The sequence below is a fragment of the Piliocolobus tephrosceles genome, chromosome 1 (assembly GCF_002776525.5).
Source record: "Piliocolobus tephrosceles isolate RC106 chromosome 1, ASM277652v3, whole genome shotgun sequence".
Taxonomy (NCBI): Eukaryota; Metazoa; Chordata; class Mammalia; order Primates; family Cercopithecidae; genus Piliocolobus; species Piliocolobus tephrosceles.
The window spans coordinates 175579569-175596803 of NC_045434.1; the positions used below are offsets into that span (position 1 = coordinate 175579569).

The 17235-nt window shown below is 38.9% G+C and overlaps 1 protein-coding gene across 2 annotated transcripts in view; it reads left to right on the plus strand.

The window, feature by feature from the left end:
* Positions 1-17235, plus strand: part of ATPAF1 (ATP synthase mitochondrial F1 complex assembly factor 1) — a 32946-nt gene that overhangs the window by 10124 nt on the left and 5587 nt on the right. The window contains exons 5-8 of one of the 2 annotated variants that reach the window (XM_023221531.3): positions 4189-4239; positions 5429-5476; positions 11790-11885; positions 13753-13860. In XM_023221531.3, the coding sequence (XP_023077299.1) occupies positions 4189-4239; positions 5429-5476; positions 11790-11885; positions 13753-13860 (303 nt within the window). The remainder of the gene's footprint in view (positions 1-4188; positions 4240-5428; positions 5477-11789; positions 11886-13752; positions 13861-17235) is intronic. The other variant, XM_023221532.1, reaches the window with a different exon arrangement.

The window sequence follows — 17235 nt, forward strand, 5'->3', positions numbered from 1 at the left end:
GCTTGAGCCACCGCGCCCGGCCGTATTTCTACTTTCTTTTTCCTTCCTATAATCCACATCTCCTGTAACCCTCATCAGTACTTTATACCTGGATCACTGCACTACCTTTCCAAATAGGTTTCCCTGCTCCTATTTTTTCCACTCCACCCATAATATGCTCATCAACTGAGTCCTCTGAAACTTCTTCTTTCATTATGGAGAAGTATAGTGTATTGGTTTAAAAATACAGACTCTAGAACCAAGCTGCTGGTTTTAAGTCCTAGCTCTGCCACTTACTAGCTATAGGACTTGGACAAGTTAACTGATCTGGGCCCTAGTTTCCCTGTTTAAAGTGGGGCAAATAATAGTACTTACCTCTTGAGTTATTTGGATAATTAAGTGAGTTAACATTTTTTATCACTTAGAACAGTCCCTGGCACAGAGTAAGTGCTATATTTATGTTTTTAAATAAATGGGAAAAAATATATTAGGAACCTGGTCACAAATGTTCAATGACTTCTTGTATTCCTTTTCTTGGCATTCATAGCTCTCCATTATCACAGGACTTTCTGCAGGAAGCTTCCTGAACACTTTCCTTCAGAGCACTCATGAGCTATCCTGCCTGTTTGGTCATTTATATTTTTATACCTGTGATTCTCTTCTCTCTAATAAGCTATTTTTTTCCAGCATTCCTTATAGTTCCATGAATTATATATTAGGTAGATTGAAAGGATCAAAATAATAATAAAATCAGCATACTCTCTCAGGTACAATGCCTAATGCTTCATATGCATTATTTCATTAAATTCTTTTAACCACCCCGTGAAGTGGGTGCCATTATTCCCAGTTTACAATTGAGGAAACTGTGACTTAAAGAGATTATGTAACTTAGTCAGTGGTAGAGCTGAGACTCAAACCCATGTCTTTTTGACTCTGCATCATATTCCCACAACTGGAAGTTGTGCTAGTTACCATGGGTTTCCTTTGGATGCTGTATCATTTATTTTAGCACACATTTAATGCATACCAATTAAATGTCAGACTTTGTGCCAGATACAGAGATAAATGAGAGAATCCTCATCCCCAAGGAGTTTTAGCCTCCATAAAATGGATCAGATCAGCACAGGGTTCTTTCTGTTAATAGAGGCATATGCAAAGTGTCAGGGAGAACTCAGGCTGTGCCTTTGGAAAGAAGTGCCAAAGGAACATGGACACTTTAGGGGAAAATTAAATAAAAGTAATCAGAATATGGGCTGGGCACAGTGGCTCACGCCTGTAATCCCAGCACTTTTGGAGGCCGAGGCGGGTGGATCATGAGGTCAGGAGATTGAGACCATCCTGGCTAACACAGTGAAACCCCGTCTCTACAGAAAATTAGCCGGGCATGGTGGCAGGCGCCTGTAGTCCCAGTTACTCAGGAGGCTGAGGCAGGAGAATGGCATGAACCGGGAGGCGGAGCTTGCAGTGAGCCGAGATTGCACCATTGCACTCCAGCCTGGGCGACAGAGTAAGACTCTGTTTCAAAAAATAAATAAATAATCAGAATATGCTGTCCTTAAAATGAGAAGACAGTGTTTTGACATGCAAAAAAAGAAAAGGTAAAGCAACCTTATGCCACATTGAAAGTAGTTTCCATAGGTCCTAGGAGTTAATAGTCCTTTTGTGCTCTGTGTGGATTAGATGGATAACACTTTGATTAGTATCTTTAACTGGGGCCCCATATTTTAACAGAAAAGTTGACAAAAGTAGACCAACTCTAAAGGAAGTTGACCCATTCTTCAACACTAGCTCACTGTGGTGTCACCTTGGTTATGATACCCTCCTCTACTTCTATGCCTTTGTTAGTGTTGTCATTCTCTGCTTCAAATGTGTCTCTTATCTCCTCCTGCCCTACCTGATATCTTCCCAGCATCCTTATTTCCCTACTAACTCCTTATCATTCTTCAGGATACAGTTCAAGTGTCCCTTCCTCTGGCACTTTTACCTGCCCTGGGTTAAGTGCCTCTTTTATATTACATGTTTCTTATTATGTCGCAATCATCTGTCATTCAACCAACATTTTTTAGTACTTTTTGGGTTGCAAGGCATTGGTGACAACACAGCAGATACCTGCCTACAGGGGGCTTGCAAACTAGTGAAGGAAATAGATCCAGATGCAAATGATCTTATTATGAAGTAGCATATCCTAGACATCTTAAGAGAGGTATAAAATATGAAAGCAAGGGGGAGGAAATAAATAAAATAGAAAAGCAACTCACGGGAAAACTTCTGACTGTAATATCAAGGGAGACTACATGGAAGAAGAAGCATATAGGCTCAGCTTCAGAGGACAGGAAGAATTTGGGAGGTCAGAGGTAGGAAAGAAAGGCTTTCTAGTCACAGCCAATAACATGTAAAAAGGCATGGGAAGGCAAAAAAAAATGGTAGTAAAAAGTAAGAACACGGAGCATCTATATGATGTTAATGGTAAATAAGAAAAAGACACAATATTGCATATATGCTACATCTATGTATACTATAAAAGAAAAATTCTTAAGACATACTGGAAAGACAGAAAATAACAGTGGTCTTTGTTAGGGTGGTAGGACTATGGGCATTTTTTCCTTTTCCCTATTTTCTAATTTTCTAATTTTATTATATAATTTTTTTTATTCCCTACTTTTTGGTATTTGCATCATGAAGGTCAACTGTACCTTCCTTGTTCTTTAGTGCCAAGCAGAGGTAGGACTTCTGATTGGTTCATACCATAGATCCAACAGACTTTATCTCTTCCACATGTAGAAGACTTTCTGGAAGCAGGATTTTAAGAGCTGCCTGTAACATGCCAATAATATCTAACATGGTTTTGCTGTGTCCCCACCCAAATCTCATCTTGAATTGTAGTTCCATAATCCCCACATGTCGTGGGAGGGACTCAGTGGGAGGTAATTGAATCATAGGGGCAGTTACCTCCATGCTGTTCCCATGATAGTGAGTTCTCATGAGATCTGATGATTTTATAGAGGGCTTTTCCCCCTTTTGCTCCTTCTTCCTGTCACCATGTGAAGGACGCGTTTGCTTCTCCTTCTGCCATGATTGTAAGATTCTTGAGGCCTTCCCAGCCTTGTAGAACGTGAGTCAATTAAACCTCTTTCCATTATTAATTACCCAGTCTCTGGATTAAGAAAATGTGGCACATTTACACCATGGAATACTATGCAACCATAAAAAAGGATGAGTTCATGTGCTTTGCAGGGACGTGGATGAAACTGGAAACCATTATTCTCAGCAAACTATCACAAGGACAGAAAACCAAACACCACATGCTCTCACTCATAATGAGAACAATGAAAACACATGGACACAGAGTGGGGAACATCACTCACTGGGGCCTGTCGGGGGGTGGGGGGTTGGGGGAGGGATAGCACTGGGAGAAATACCTAATGTAAATGACAAGTTGATGGGTTCAGCAAGCCACCATGGCACATGTATACCTATGTAACAAACCTGCACATTGTGCACATGTGCCCTAGAACTTAAAGTGTAATAATAAAAATGATAATAAATAAATAAATAAATAAATAAATTGCCTAATCTCGGGTGTATCTTTATTAGCAGTGTGAGAATGGACTAATACAATATCTGACAAAAGCTAACATTATTTGTCATGTTTATTCTGTGACAAGTGCTGAGCTAAGCACAGACCTACATTATTTCAGCTAGTCGCGACAATTCTGTGAGGTTATTATTGCTATTTTATTGATGTTATTTAGGGAGTTTTCAGTAATTTGCCCAAGGTAGTATAGCTAGTAAATGACTGGAGCTGAGACTCACATCCAGGTCTGCCTGACTGAACCCTGGGCCCCAGTCCTGACTCTCTGGGAAGGCTCACAGTTGGCTGGGGAAGTGTGGGTTTGGGGAGGAAATAAAAATGTGAAAAAAAAGAAGTTGTCTATCACACACAACTTATTAAGAGGAATGATTTTTAAAGTCATAGAATCAGTTTCTCTGTCAGGAATTTGTTATTAAGAGTTACAGTTTAATCATCTGTAAGAGTGGGTTGTATTAAATCTTTTTTGTAATGTGCTAGTAGTGAAAGCATTACATTGGGTTTTTCCTCTCTGTTATCAAATAGCTTATTCCTCTGAACAATGAAAGCTGTCACCATTTCTTGGCACATGTTGAAAAGATTACCCACATATCACAGACACCCCTCTCTTTTCTGTACAGATTTGGCAGCAATATTTTGCAGCAAAAGATACAGTCTACGCAGTTATTCCTGTAAGTAGTTTGAAGGGGGAAATGAAAGTGTTACAACATGAGAGTCACTTCTCTAACCTTAGCAGGCAGTTGCCTTTACTTTTCCTATGTTTATTGCCTCTTGAGAAGCTGCATTTTACAGCCCTGAGAGTTTTTATTATGCCCTGAGCACCAGAGATTGGAAGCTCCATATGGTATATTTATGGCTCTTGTTTTCCTTCTTTCTACTTTAGAAATGTCTCTGAGTCAAGTCTCTGACAAGGGAGCGTGCTATAAGTTCATGTTGCTGAGTAATTTCCAGATGTCTTTTTTTTCTTACTGATGTTTTCCAACCAAGCTGTTGGAATTTAAGACAGGGCCTGTAGCATAGCTTTTTTCCCTTCTTGCCAATAAGCAACCTATGCCTGAGCTGAGTTGGAGCCTCTTCCTAGTCTTTCTCTGGCGAATATTCCCCTTAGCAAGTGGCATTTTCTTGGTCTTTCTCTTCTTGAAATTATTCTTAGAGATGGTCACCATCTACTGCTTGACCATTAAGGTCTGTGACAGAGAAGGGATGCTGCTGGCTTTTCCGGTTTAATGTTTTGCTGGCCTCCACTGTAATAAAGCATTTGAAGTAATAGATTATCAGCTAGTTCTTTAATTGCTTTTCCCTGAAGGAGGGGTGGGGGCTTAGGTTAAGTTTCTATCAAGCACACAAATGTATACAGAGGTTACATGAGTAAATGTAAGATTAAGGAGGAAAACATATAGATGGAGGATAAAGCCAGGCCTTTTGGTAGTTATGATGGTATCACTATCTTTTTTCTTAATCTCTCATATATGTATACCCTTATCCTACATGAATTCAACAGCCAGAAGAAGAGTCTTCTCTTTCGTGATGTTTTAGATCTCTGATACTGACTCATTGTTTGAACAGGCCTTCTCAGCTCTCCCTCAAACTGACTTGGTGACTTGATGTCTCTGATACTTGTTAAAGTTCCCTGGAGCATTGGTGCACCTAGTCTTTACACATAATTCTGACAGTGAACAGCAAAACAGACATCTGGTTTTTCCTGTCTTTCTGTCATAAGAGTGATTTGAAAATAATGAAACTTAAAAGACTGTTTTAGTTGTATTATAATTCTAGAATTCAGTCTTGATGAATTTACATATGATTGTGGCCTTTTGTGTTTTTTTGTGTAGGTTAACTGTATTCTTTTCCAACCTGCAGGCAGAAAAGTTTGATTTGATCTGGAACCGGGCTCAGTCCTGTCCAACAGTAAGTTTCTGGTGATCATGTAAGGGTTACTTATCGGTGTTGCCAAACAAGTATTTTCCGACCTATCACATCATATTCCATACTGTCGCACATGTTTTAGTGCTCTGTTTACTTAATAAAGACGCTCACATGTTGATTGTACTAATAAGTTACATTTTCAGCCTTATGAAATCATGTGGGTTTGGCCCAGTAAGCCTCTGGCTTTTTAGCTCCCTACCACATCAGCCCTTTCTGATGTAGATCTTAATCTATCAGTACAAGTGCATTTTGGAAGACATCTGAGACCTTAATCTTTTCAACTTTTTTTTTTTGCTTTTATTATTATTTTTAATGGACATAATTATACATATTTATGGGGCACAGTATGGTATTTCAATATATGTGTGCAGTGTGTAATGATCAAATCAGAATAGTTAGCACATCTGTCACCTCAAACATTTATCATTTCATTGTATTGGTAACATTCAGAATCCATTCTCTAGCTACTTGAAAATATACAATAAACTGTTGTTAATTATAGTACTCTATAGCACCATAGAACACTAGAACATATTTCTCCCATCTAGCTGTACTTTTGTATCCCTTAACCAACCTTTGGCTATTCCCTCCTCTAGTAACCACTGTTCTACTCTCTACTTCTGTGAGATTAGTTTTTTTTGTTTTTTGTTTTAGCTTCCAGCATACGAATGAGAACATGTGGTATTTGTCTTTCTGTGCCTGGCTTATTTCACTTAATGTAATGTTCTTCAAGCTTATCCATGTTGTCACAAATGACAGAATTTGTTTTTTTGTGTATGGCTAAATAGTATCCCATTGTGTATAGACACCACATTTTCTTTATCCTTTCATTTGTTGATAGACAGTTAGGTTGATTCCATATTTGGCTATTGTGAATAGTGCTGTAGTAAACATGGGAGTGCAGATATCTCTTCAACATACTGATTTCCTTTCCTTTGGATATATATCCAGTAGTGGGAATGATGGATCATGTGGTAATTCTCTTTTTAGTTTTTTTGAGGAATCTTTATAGTTTTTTTAGTTTTTTTGAGGAATCTTTATAATGTTTTCCATAATGGCTATACTAATTTACGTTCCACCAACAGTATATAAAAGTTCCTTTTTCTCCACATCTTCACCAGCTTTTTTTTTTTTTTTTTTTTTTTTTTTTTTTTTTTTTTTTTTTTTTTCATTTAGAGATGAGGTCTTACCGTGTTGCCCAGGATGGCCTTCAACTCCTGGCCTCAAATGACCCTCCCAACTCAGACTCCCAAAGTGCTGGGATTACAGGTTGTCTCTTTTTTTCATAATAGCTGTTCAAACTGGGCTGAGATGCCAGTTTTATTGGCAGTTTTCTTCACCGTTTTGGCTATGCTATCCTGGTAATATGTGCCTAAAAGGAATTAAGAGGTTGTAGCTGAAATACTGAGCTGTCAGAAGGCCTAAGGGAAAAGGAGTAGGTGGGATGGACCAGCTAACTTGGTATCAGTAATGATTTCTCGGGTTTTCAAAACATTTTTGGAAACATTGCTGAAAACAGAGATACCTAAGTAAGTGGAAATGATATATACCATATTCATGGATTGGATGGCTCAGCTTGTTAAATTTTGTTTTGTTTTGTTTTTTGAGACAAGATGTTACATTGTTGCCCAGGCTGGAGTGCAGTGGTGTGATCATAGCTTACTGCAGCCTCAATCTCTTGGGCTCGAGCAATACCCCCACCTCAGCCTTCTAAACTGCTGGGATTACAAACATGCACCCCCATGCTCAGCTAATTTTTTTTTATGTTTAGTAGAGACAAGATCTCACTTATGTTGCCAAGGCTTGTCTCAAATTCCTCAGCTCAAGCAATCCTCCTGCCTCAGCCTCCCAAAGTGCTGGGATTACAGGTGTGAGCCACTGTGCCTAGCCTTTGGTATTGTTAAGGTGTCACTTCTCTCCTAATTGGTCTCTAGATGAAATACAATACTATTCAAAACCCCACTAGGCATTTAAGAAATTGATGAGCTGGTTTTAAATTTTTACTTGGATATTTAAAGGACCTGAGATAGCTAAAACAATTTTGAAAAAGAACAAAGCTTGAGGACTTACATTTCCTGATTTCAAGACTTATTACAAAGATACAGTAATTAAAACAGTATGATATTGGCACAAAGATAGACATGTAGATCAATGGAACAGAGTAGAGTCCTGAAATAGACAAACGTATGTGGTTAGTTGTTTTTCAACAAAGGTGTCAATAAATTAGAGAAAGGATAATCTTTTCAACAAATGCTGCTAAAACAATTGAAGATCGTGCACACACACAAAAAGAACCTCTACTTTTACCTCACAGTATATACAAAAATTAAAGTAGATCATAGAAGTAAATGTAACTTTTTTTTTTTTTAAGTAGATCATAGAAGTAAATGTAACTGTTTTTTTTTGGCACTTCCTTTGTCACCCAGGGTGCGATGTGGTATGATCTCAGCTCACTGCAACCTCCACCTCCCAGGTTCAAGTTATTCTCCTGCCTCAGCCTCCCAAGTAGCTGGGATTAGCCACCATACTGGGCTAATTTTTCTATTTTTAGTAGAGACGATTTTTTTTTTTTTTTGAGTCAGAGTCTTCTTCTGTTGCCCAGGCTATAGTGCAGTGGCATGATCCCTGCTCACTGCAGTCTCTGCCTCCCAGGTTCAAGCAATTCTTGAGCCTCAGCCTCCTAAGTAGCTGAAGTTACATGAGCCCACCACCACACCCAGCTAATTTTTATATTTTTAGTAGAGACAGGGTTTCACCATGTTGGCCAGGCTGGTCTCAAAGCTCGTGACCTCAATTGATCTGCCTGCCTCAGCCTCCCAAAATGCTAAAATTACAGGCATGAGTCACCGCACCTGGCCCATAAATGTAAGTTTTAGAGGAAAATAAAAAGAAGAAATCTAAATTACCTTGGGTTTGACAAAGATGTCATAAGTACATTACAAAAAGCACAAACTATAAAAGAAAAAAATCACCTTGGGCAATATAGTAAAACCTTGTCTCTACAAAAAAAAAATTTCAAGCACCTGTCATCCCAGCTGCTCAAGAGGCTGAGGTGGAAGGATCACTTGAGCCCTGGAGGTGGAGGTTATAGTGAGCCCAGACTGGATGACAGAGCAAGGCCATGTCTCAAAACAATAAAAATAGGCCAGGTGTGGTGGCTCACCCTTGTAACCCCAGCACTTTGGGAGGCTAAGGTGGGTGCATCACTTGAGGTCAGAAGTTCAAGACCAGCCTGACCAATATGGTGAAACCCCATCTCTACTAAAAATACAAAAATTAGCTAGGCGTGGTGGTGTGTGCCTGTAATCTCAGCTACTCCAGAAGCTGAGGCATGAGAATCGCTTGAACCTGGGAGGTAGAGACTGCAGTGAGCCAAGATCACACCACTGCACTCCAGGCTGGGTGACAGAGTGAGACTTGGTCTCAAAAAAATAGTAATAAATAAATTAGATTCCATCAAAATTAAAGCATTCTATTTGCATACCCAAATAGCTTCTACATTCATAGCAACATTAGTCACAATAGCCAAAAGGCATAAGCAGCACAAGTTATATCAGAAACTCTTATAACTCAATAATAAGAGGACAGACAAATGGACAAAAGATTTGAACATTTTATCAAAGAATGGCAGATAAGCACCTGAAAATATACTTGATAGCATTAGTCATAATGGGAATCCAAATTACAACCACAGTGAGATACCATTAGAATGACTAAAATTTCAAAAACTGATCATAGCAAGTGTTGGTAAGAATGTGGCACACCTGGAACTCTCCTATACTGCTGGTCATATTGCAACCACTTTAGAAAATAGTTTGGTGGTTTCTTTAAAAATTAAGCATATACCTGCCATACTAACTAGCCATTCCATTTCTAGATATTTTCCCGAGAACTCAAAGAATATGTCCATAGAATGACTTGTGCACAAATGTTCAAGCAGCTTTATTTGTAACAACCAATGCTAGAAACAATTCAAATGTCTATCACTAGTGCACAGGAATTGTGGAAAGAGAGAATATGTGCATGTGTATGTGTGTGTGTGTGTATACATAATGGAATAATATTCAGCAGTAAAAAGGAATGAACTATTGATACATTCGACAACATGGTATTTTGCAAAGGGGCCATATGTGCAAAACGACCCCCAAATGCTGAAGGAGCTGAGAAACCAAAGGAGGCAGACAAATCCAATTTGTGGGTACAGGTTGATTTACTGGGGGAACTTACAGACAGAAGTGTGGTATTGAGTGGCTGCAAGACAGGTAGATCTCCACACCACAACCAGATAGACCCAATATATCTTATATCTTGGGGAAGTATACATGCTCTGGAAGGAACGTGTAGGTGGATACAGTCATCACCACCTATTATTTCTGCAACAGCATCAAGGATTGTTTTGGAAGAAACTTACAGTGAATAGATGGTTCTACATAAAGAGTGATACATCAACTAGACATTTGGGAGGCATTCCTGGACTTGGGGTTAATCAGAAGTCACATGTTGGACTAGCATTTAAAATAAAGTCACTCTTGTTCCCACACATGGATAGATCATGAAACAATCATGCTTAGTGAAAGTAACCAAACCAAAAAAGTACTTATTCTGTGGTTCCATTTTTACAAAATTCTACAAATGCACACTAACCCATAGTGGCAGAAAGCAAATCAGTGGTTGCTTAGGGACAGTGAGGGATAGGGAAGTATGAACTACAAAGGGCAAAGAAAACTTGGAAGTAATAACTATGTTCATTATGTTGATTTTGATTATGGTTTCACAATACACATATGTCAAACTCATCAAATGTATACTTTAAATATGTGCAATTTGTTGTATTTCAAGTGTACCTCAATAAAGCTCTAAAAAAGTATTTTCCCTAGCAAGGGATCATCTGTCAGGTAGGCACTAAGTTTATCTCATCTAGTAATAAAAATTGGAGCCTGAGTGGTTGGCAATAAGAAGATAATTTGTGACTAATGTGTATTGGGCTGCTTTCTACTTTTGTTTTGTTCTGGCACCATTCTTTTCTCTGCTACTCATCCCCAATTCTAAACATCTTGAGTGTAAAACTTATTTTTTGGTGTTTAGTCTGGAGCCATGCTCCAATATCAACCTCATCTAATAGAATGTGAAGTAATTACAGCAATTGGAACAAGAGCTAATTCAGCAGCATTAGAAAGTTTGGAAATTGAAACACCCATCAAGAGAAGGATAAATAGTGATACATTTCTACAGTAGAATTCCATACAACAGTGAGATATTTATGAATTAAGAGTTATAGATATCAACATGGATAAATCTCAGAAGCATAATGTGAAGTAAAAAAGTTACAAAAGGATACATACACTTTGATAAGATTTAAGTTTTTAAACATATAAACTACTACTTTAAAAAAAAATTTCTAAAGACAGGGTCTCACTGTGTTGCCGAGGCTGGTCTCAAACTCCTGGGTTCAAGCGGTCCTCCTGCCTCAGCCTCCCGAGTAGCTGGGACAACAGGCGCATGCCACCACACCCGGCAATCTTTTTATTTTTTTGTAGAGACGGGGTCTCACTATATTGCCCAGGTTGGCCTCAAACTCCTGAGCTCAAGTGATCCTCCCACCTTGGCCTTCAAAAGTGCCAGAATTACAGGTGTGAGCCACCATGCCCAGCCTGTAAACTACTACTTCTTACTTACAGTTATATACATATACATTTAAAGTGTTAAAATATGAAAAAGAAGGATAGACACCAAATGCAGGATGGATGTTAACTCGGATGGGATTAGAAGGGAATGCAGAGGGAACCTCAATTGTATTTCTGATGCTTTCTTAGGTGGATTGATAAGTACATGAGTGTTTATTGCCTCATACGAATTTCTTAATTTTAAAAAAATGTCTTAGGCTGGGAGCAAGTGGCTCACGCCTATAATCCCATCACTTTGAGAGGCTGAGGGAGGCGGATTGCTTGAGCCCAGGAGTTCAAGACCAGCTTAGGCAACATGGCAAAACCCCATCTCTACCCCAAAAAAAAAAAAAAAAAAAAAATGTAGTCGGGCTTAGTGGTGCACACCTGTAGTTCCAGCTACTTGGGAGGCTGAGTGGGAAGATCACCTGAGCCCAGCAGGTCAAGACTGCAATGAGCTATGATCATGCCTGCACTGCAGCCTGGACAACAGAGCAAGAACCTGTCTCAAAAAAATTAAACAATGTTTTAAAAACCAAATATGGAGGAAATGAAATGAATGTTATAGGTGGTTGGATATAGAGCAAATGATTTCATTTATTCATCCGTCTCCTTGTATATCTGTTTTTCAGTTTCTGTGTGCTCTGCCAAGAAGGGAAGGTTATGAGTTCTTTGTAGGACAATGGACAGGTACTGAACTCCACTTCACTGCACTTATAAATATTCAGGTAGGTGGCTTGTGCCCTTCCTCTAGAGGAAAGAGGACTATCCCTTGGTGGGACTAGAAACCCTTGCTGAGGCTCAAGGACACAGAATATCTACTTACTCCCAGCATTTATTATTGTGGCACACTTGAATTGTCATATTTTTTGTGTTGGACTAGTTTTCTAGGCCCTCCTCAATACCTAGAAATTGGAAAAGACTCCAAAACACCTTCTCTGACTACTTCTGGTTCTCTTTTGTCTCTTCCCCAGACCTCTAGTTGCACATACTGCATGTGTCTCATTTAACAAACATGCCTGAGTTATGATGGTTATATTTTTAACCCAAGCTAGAAGCCCCTTGAGGAAAGCTCCAAGTCTTAAATGTGTTTTATTAACTAAGTCAACACCTTCCAACATGCCAGGTGAATAGTTTCTGTTTAATAAATGTTATTTTGTTTGCTTTCTTCCTTTTTTCTTTGTTTTATTTCCAACAAAACAATATTAACTCTAATTAGATTTAAATGTTAGATTCAAAACATTTAAAACTTTTAAAATAAAAGTCAATATTTTAAATCATAACTAGGATTGGCATTCTATATTTTGAGGCCAAATGTGGCAAAAAACAAGCATGAGTTATATTTGCTTTGAAGTTGGGGTAAAGAATGCAAAATAGAATGAAGGAGCAGCTTTTTACTTTGCTATTTTGTAATACATCTAACAACCTTTTATTGAGCACATACTTTAATAACCGACATTTGATGTACTTACTATGTGCCACATGTTTTATATACATTATGTCCTTTAATCCTCACAAATACGCCATGTGATACTTACCGTTATTATTTCTAATTACGTAGAAGAACACGGCCTCAGAGAAGTTAGTTCACACTGTCTAATAAGTGATAGAGCCAGGTTTGAGCCCAGATTATCTGACTCCAAACTCTGTGAACTTAATCATTATGGGACTGTGTTGGGAACTGTGCTAAGACTTGGAGATCTATGAGACAAGGTTCCCGCCTTCATGGAGCTAATATTTAGGTATAGGAGAAAGAGCCAGAAACATAATTACAATAAAAGTGATTAATATAATATTAGGATGATGACCAAAATGATCGGTGTAACATTAGAAGTATGTTCAAGAAAAATGAGATGCTGAACTATTACAAGTACCCTAGTGATAGTTAGATATTTATAATTAAAAAGACTCACTGAAATTTTAGAGATAAAGTCCAGGAATCTTCTTTTGAATGTAATTGTTTCCTCCTGTGCTATACAGGGGCTTTAGCTTTGAACCCATCCTCTCTACCTAGTCTAGACTTGAGATTTAATAACCACTACTGCCCTGATCATTCTTCATAAAATTATGGTGTTTCCATCCTTCTCCCCTTCACCCCCCAACCCAGATTATATTTTAGAACTGCACATTACAAATCTGGCTCATGTGCAAACTCTCCAGCTACTGCTACAGCTTAAAAGAGCTGAGTCTTCAGAGCCAGCCAAGGGGAGTAGATTTCAGCTGTGAAATGCACTAGTCCATAAAAGTGGCAATTACACAAGCACATTGCTTTCTTTAGAGCTTGATTTGGTAGCTGCTTGTGCCATTTTGTTTTTAAATGTATGGTCACAATGACAGATTCACTGCCTACTGTAAACATTTTCTGGGAAAAAAGCCAAACCTTTTCCAGTTGAAGACACAAATAACACTGTGCAAACTGTCAGTTTCACTGTGCCTTTGCAGGCTGACCTTACCACCACATACCAGTCCTCCAACTCACTAGCCACCCAAGGGGCTGTTAAGAGCCAGAATTTCCTCTAGACTGTCTATTGCTTTGAAATTGCAGTTTGTTGTGATGGTACCTTATTGTGCCTTGATAAGTGTTCCACCTTGCAGACCCGAGGGGAAGCTGCAGCCAGCCAGCTGATTTTATATCACTATCCTGAACTTAAGGAAAAAAAGGGCATAGTGCTGATGACTGCAGAAATGGATTCCACATTTCTGGTAAGAATTAATTTGTAAAACTCTTTGGATTTACCTCGTGGCACTGAAGGTATTACTATTCTGCCAAAGCTCATGAGAGAGAATTTCAGAGAGCTACATATACATTTTTTCTTACTTATTTTGAAGTTGACAGTAAAGTTGTCTTGCTGAAGATCTTCCAATCTGAAGTTAGTACAGATCCTCAATCATTTATTCACAATTCTGAAACCCATGGGCTCTGAGAAAATGTTTTTGTTCTCATTTGATCACAAAATGTTTTTGTTCTCATTTGATCACAAAACTTGAACTCATTTGGTAACTGAATCTTTAAACTGATGTGAAACTACTTATATAACTAATCCCATTTGGTGTGGTGTATTATGCATTTTACTAGGGAAATATTAATGTGTTTGAATATGGGGAGTCACATAATATACAGTTATACAGTATCTATACCTATTATCTTTCTAAAATTCAATAATTCTGAATCTAAGACACATCAGGCCCTAAAGGTTTCAGATAAGGGATTGTAGACAAGTAAATTACAGCTTCTTAATTATAGGGAAGAGTTGTATGGAAGCCTAGGATAGCTCTCAATATTTTATCTTCTTTCATACTGTTCATTTGTATAACATTCATCATTTATAGTGTTTTTCTTTCCTCCTTTTCCCATTCCTAGACGAGAATCACTGAGATAGAGCATTGACCATATGCTCATAGCTAATGATGCCCACTGTGTTCTCTCTGCACATCCAGGTGCCAGGAGCAGTGTTGTGATTACTATACATTGTTTATCTAGTCCTTGCTCATTTCAGCCACATTTATCTGGCAGAGGTTAAGTTCAGAATGTCCCCAAACAGTGGACACTTCCCCCTAACAGTCTTCATTACAGCACCTACTTATTTTTTCTCTTTCTCTTACCAACTGCATAGGGAGAAAGAAGTGATATCATTCAGCTGATATCTCACAATAGCAATGACCCAGAAACCTAGGATACAATGAGGCTTCTACTTCCCTGTTATTCTTGAAGCTATTCAGCAAACTATACAGCCTATGGGCCAAATCCAGCCCACTGCTTGTTGTTATAACGCCCACGAGTTAAGAGTGTTTTTTGCCTCTTTAAATGATTAGGGGGAAACTTTTTTTTTTTGACCAGGCTGGAGTGCAGTGGCACAATCTCGGCTCACTGCAACCTCCACCTCCCAGGCTCAAGCAGTTTTCCTGCCTCAGCCTCCTGAGTAGCTGAGATTACAGGCGTGTGCCACCACGCCCGCCTAATTTTTGTATTTTTAGTAGAGACAGGGTTTCACCATGTTGGCCAAGCTGGTCTCGATCTCCTGACCTCAGGTAATCCACCCACCTCAGCCTTCAAAAGTGCTGGGATTACAGGCGTGAGCCACCACGCCGGGCCAAAATCTCTTTATTCTTAAAGAAATACAGAAATTGTTTAATAATAAAAGCTATTATTAAAGAAAAATAGTATTTCAAGTTTTATTAGAACACAGCCATGTTCATTTATTTACATAAATGGTCTGAAGGAAGTTAAAGGTGAATGCAAAGAAATGATTATTGACCATGGAATGGAAGCTGGATAATGAGGAAAGTGAAAATATAAGGGAGGTTAGAGACAGTAAGAATTATGAGTCCTAATGGGTTGTGGCAGTTGGAAGTGAGCTGGAAAGATAGGAAATAATTTGACCATGCGAGTGAGTGACAATATAGAGACTGTACTATATTTTCTGGTCTTCGGCAGAGCACAGCATCTAATCATATTAAAAGTGGATCCTAGAGGTCAGAGGAGGCCCATTCTGCTGTTTGCCATTTTTACCACCTCACTCTGGTGGTCTCAAACTGCTGCACAGTTCTCATCATTGTTAAAATTTGCTTCCTGGCCTTTTAACATTTGACAACATATAAGACAATACATATTTGCCTTGTATAAATCAACTTGACCGTGAGGTTCCAATGTAGTATAGAACTAGACATGTTAGAACTTGTTGTACATGACTTAGAGAAGAGAAACTTGGAAGTATAACATGAATATATGATCCCCTGTATACCCACACATGAACTGTGCACTTTAGGCATAGTATTTCCAACTGTGGTAAAGCATTAACGTCAAATGAATCGAAATACATGGAGACTAGAGATTTCTTCCAAACTAACTAACTTTAATGTTAAAAACTAATGGAATATTTAAAAACCTAGCTTTATTTGGCTCCACATCTATGTCAATGGATGATTTCATTGAAATGCAGTAAGTGCTAGGATAGACATGCAGAAGGTTCTAGGGATAGAGAGTGGGGCGGTATCCCTGGGCCAAAGGGAGTAATATTTCCTGGGGATGACACTGGACTGAACCTGCAAACAGCAGGAGTTTAGCCTGATAAAGAAGGGGAGAAATGTTTCAGACAGAGGGAATAGCATAAGTAAACACTAAGAGACGTAAAATGACTTGGAGTATTGTAAAGAGTTTGGTATCACTTGTGTGTGTATGTATGTGTGTGTATATAAGGTTTGGTGGTTTGTGTTTAGAGATTTGGCTTTACCCTGAGGGCATGAAAAGAGTCATTAAAGGGTTTGAACAGAGAAGAACCCATAAAGAGTTGGATTTTAAGACCTAGCCTATTAATTATTAACCTTAATTATTTGCTTCCTAAACATTCTGTAGTTTCAAGTCTAGTCAGTATGATAATTTAGAAGTCAGTTGCAATAGTCTGCACAAGAAGCGGTGAAAACTTGAACTACAGCAGTGGTAGTAGAGATGGAGGAAAGAGAATGACCCCCAGGAATATGTAGGGAATAAAATAGGCAGGACTTGGTGCGTTGATTGTAGATATGAAAATTGAAAGGGAGGAATCAAGTTTGTTAAAATACCTCTTTATTGAGCAGCACAGGGAGTTAGTATATTTATCTTATTGGGTCTTGGAAAAGGAGGAGACTGTTGCTTCATGTTGAGAGCCAAGAGAATAAAAGGCAGGGGGAGAATAAGGGCTGGTGGGGATTGCCTTTCTATAACCCTCCATGAGAGATAGACATCTCTCCTTGTGTCTTACCTTCCTACTTACTGTACTAGTGGTCTTCAAACTTCTTTTTTTTTCGAGATGGAGTCTCGCTCTTTCATCCAGGCTGGAGTGCAGTGGCTAGATCTCAGCTCACTGCAAGCTCCGCCTCCTGGGTTCATGCTGCCTTAGCCTCCCGAGTAGCTGGGACTACATGCGCCCACCACCACGCCCAGCTAATTTTGTTTTTGTATTTTTCATAGAGACAGGGTTTCACCACGTTAGCCAAGATGGTCTCAATCTCCTGACCTCGTGATCCGCCTGCCTTGGCTTCCCAAAGTGCTGGGATTATAGGCGTGAGCCACCACGCTCAGCCCAAACTTCTTTTTAAAGT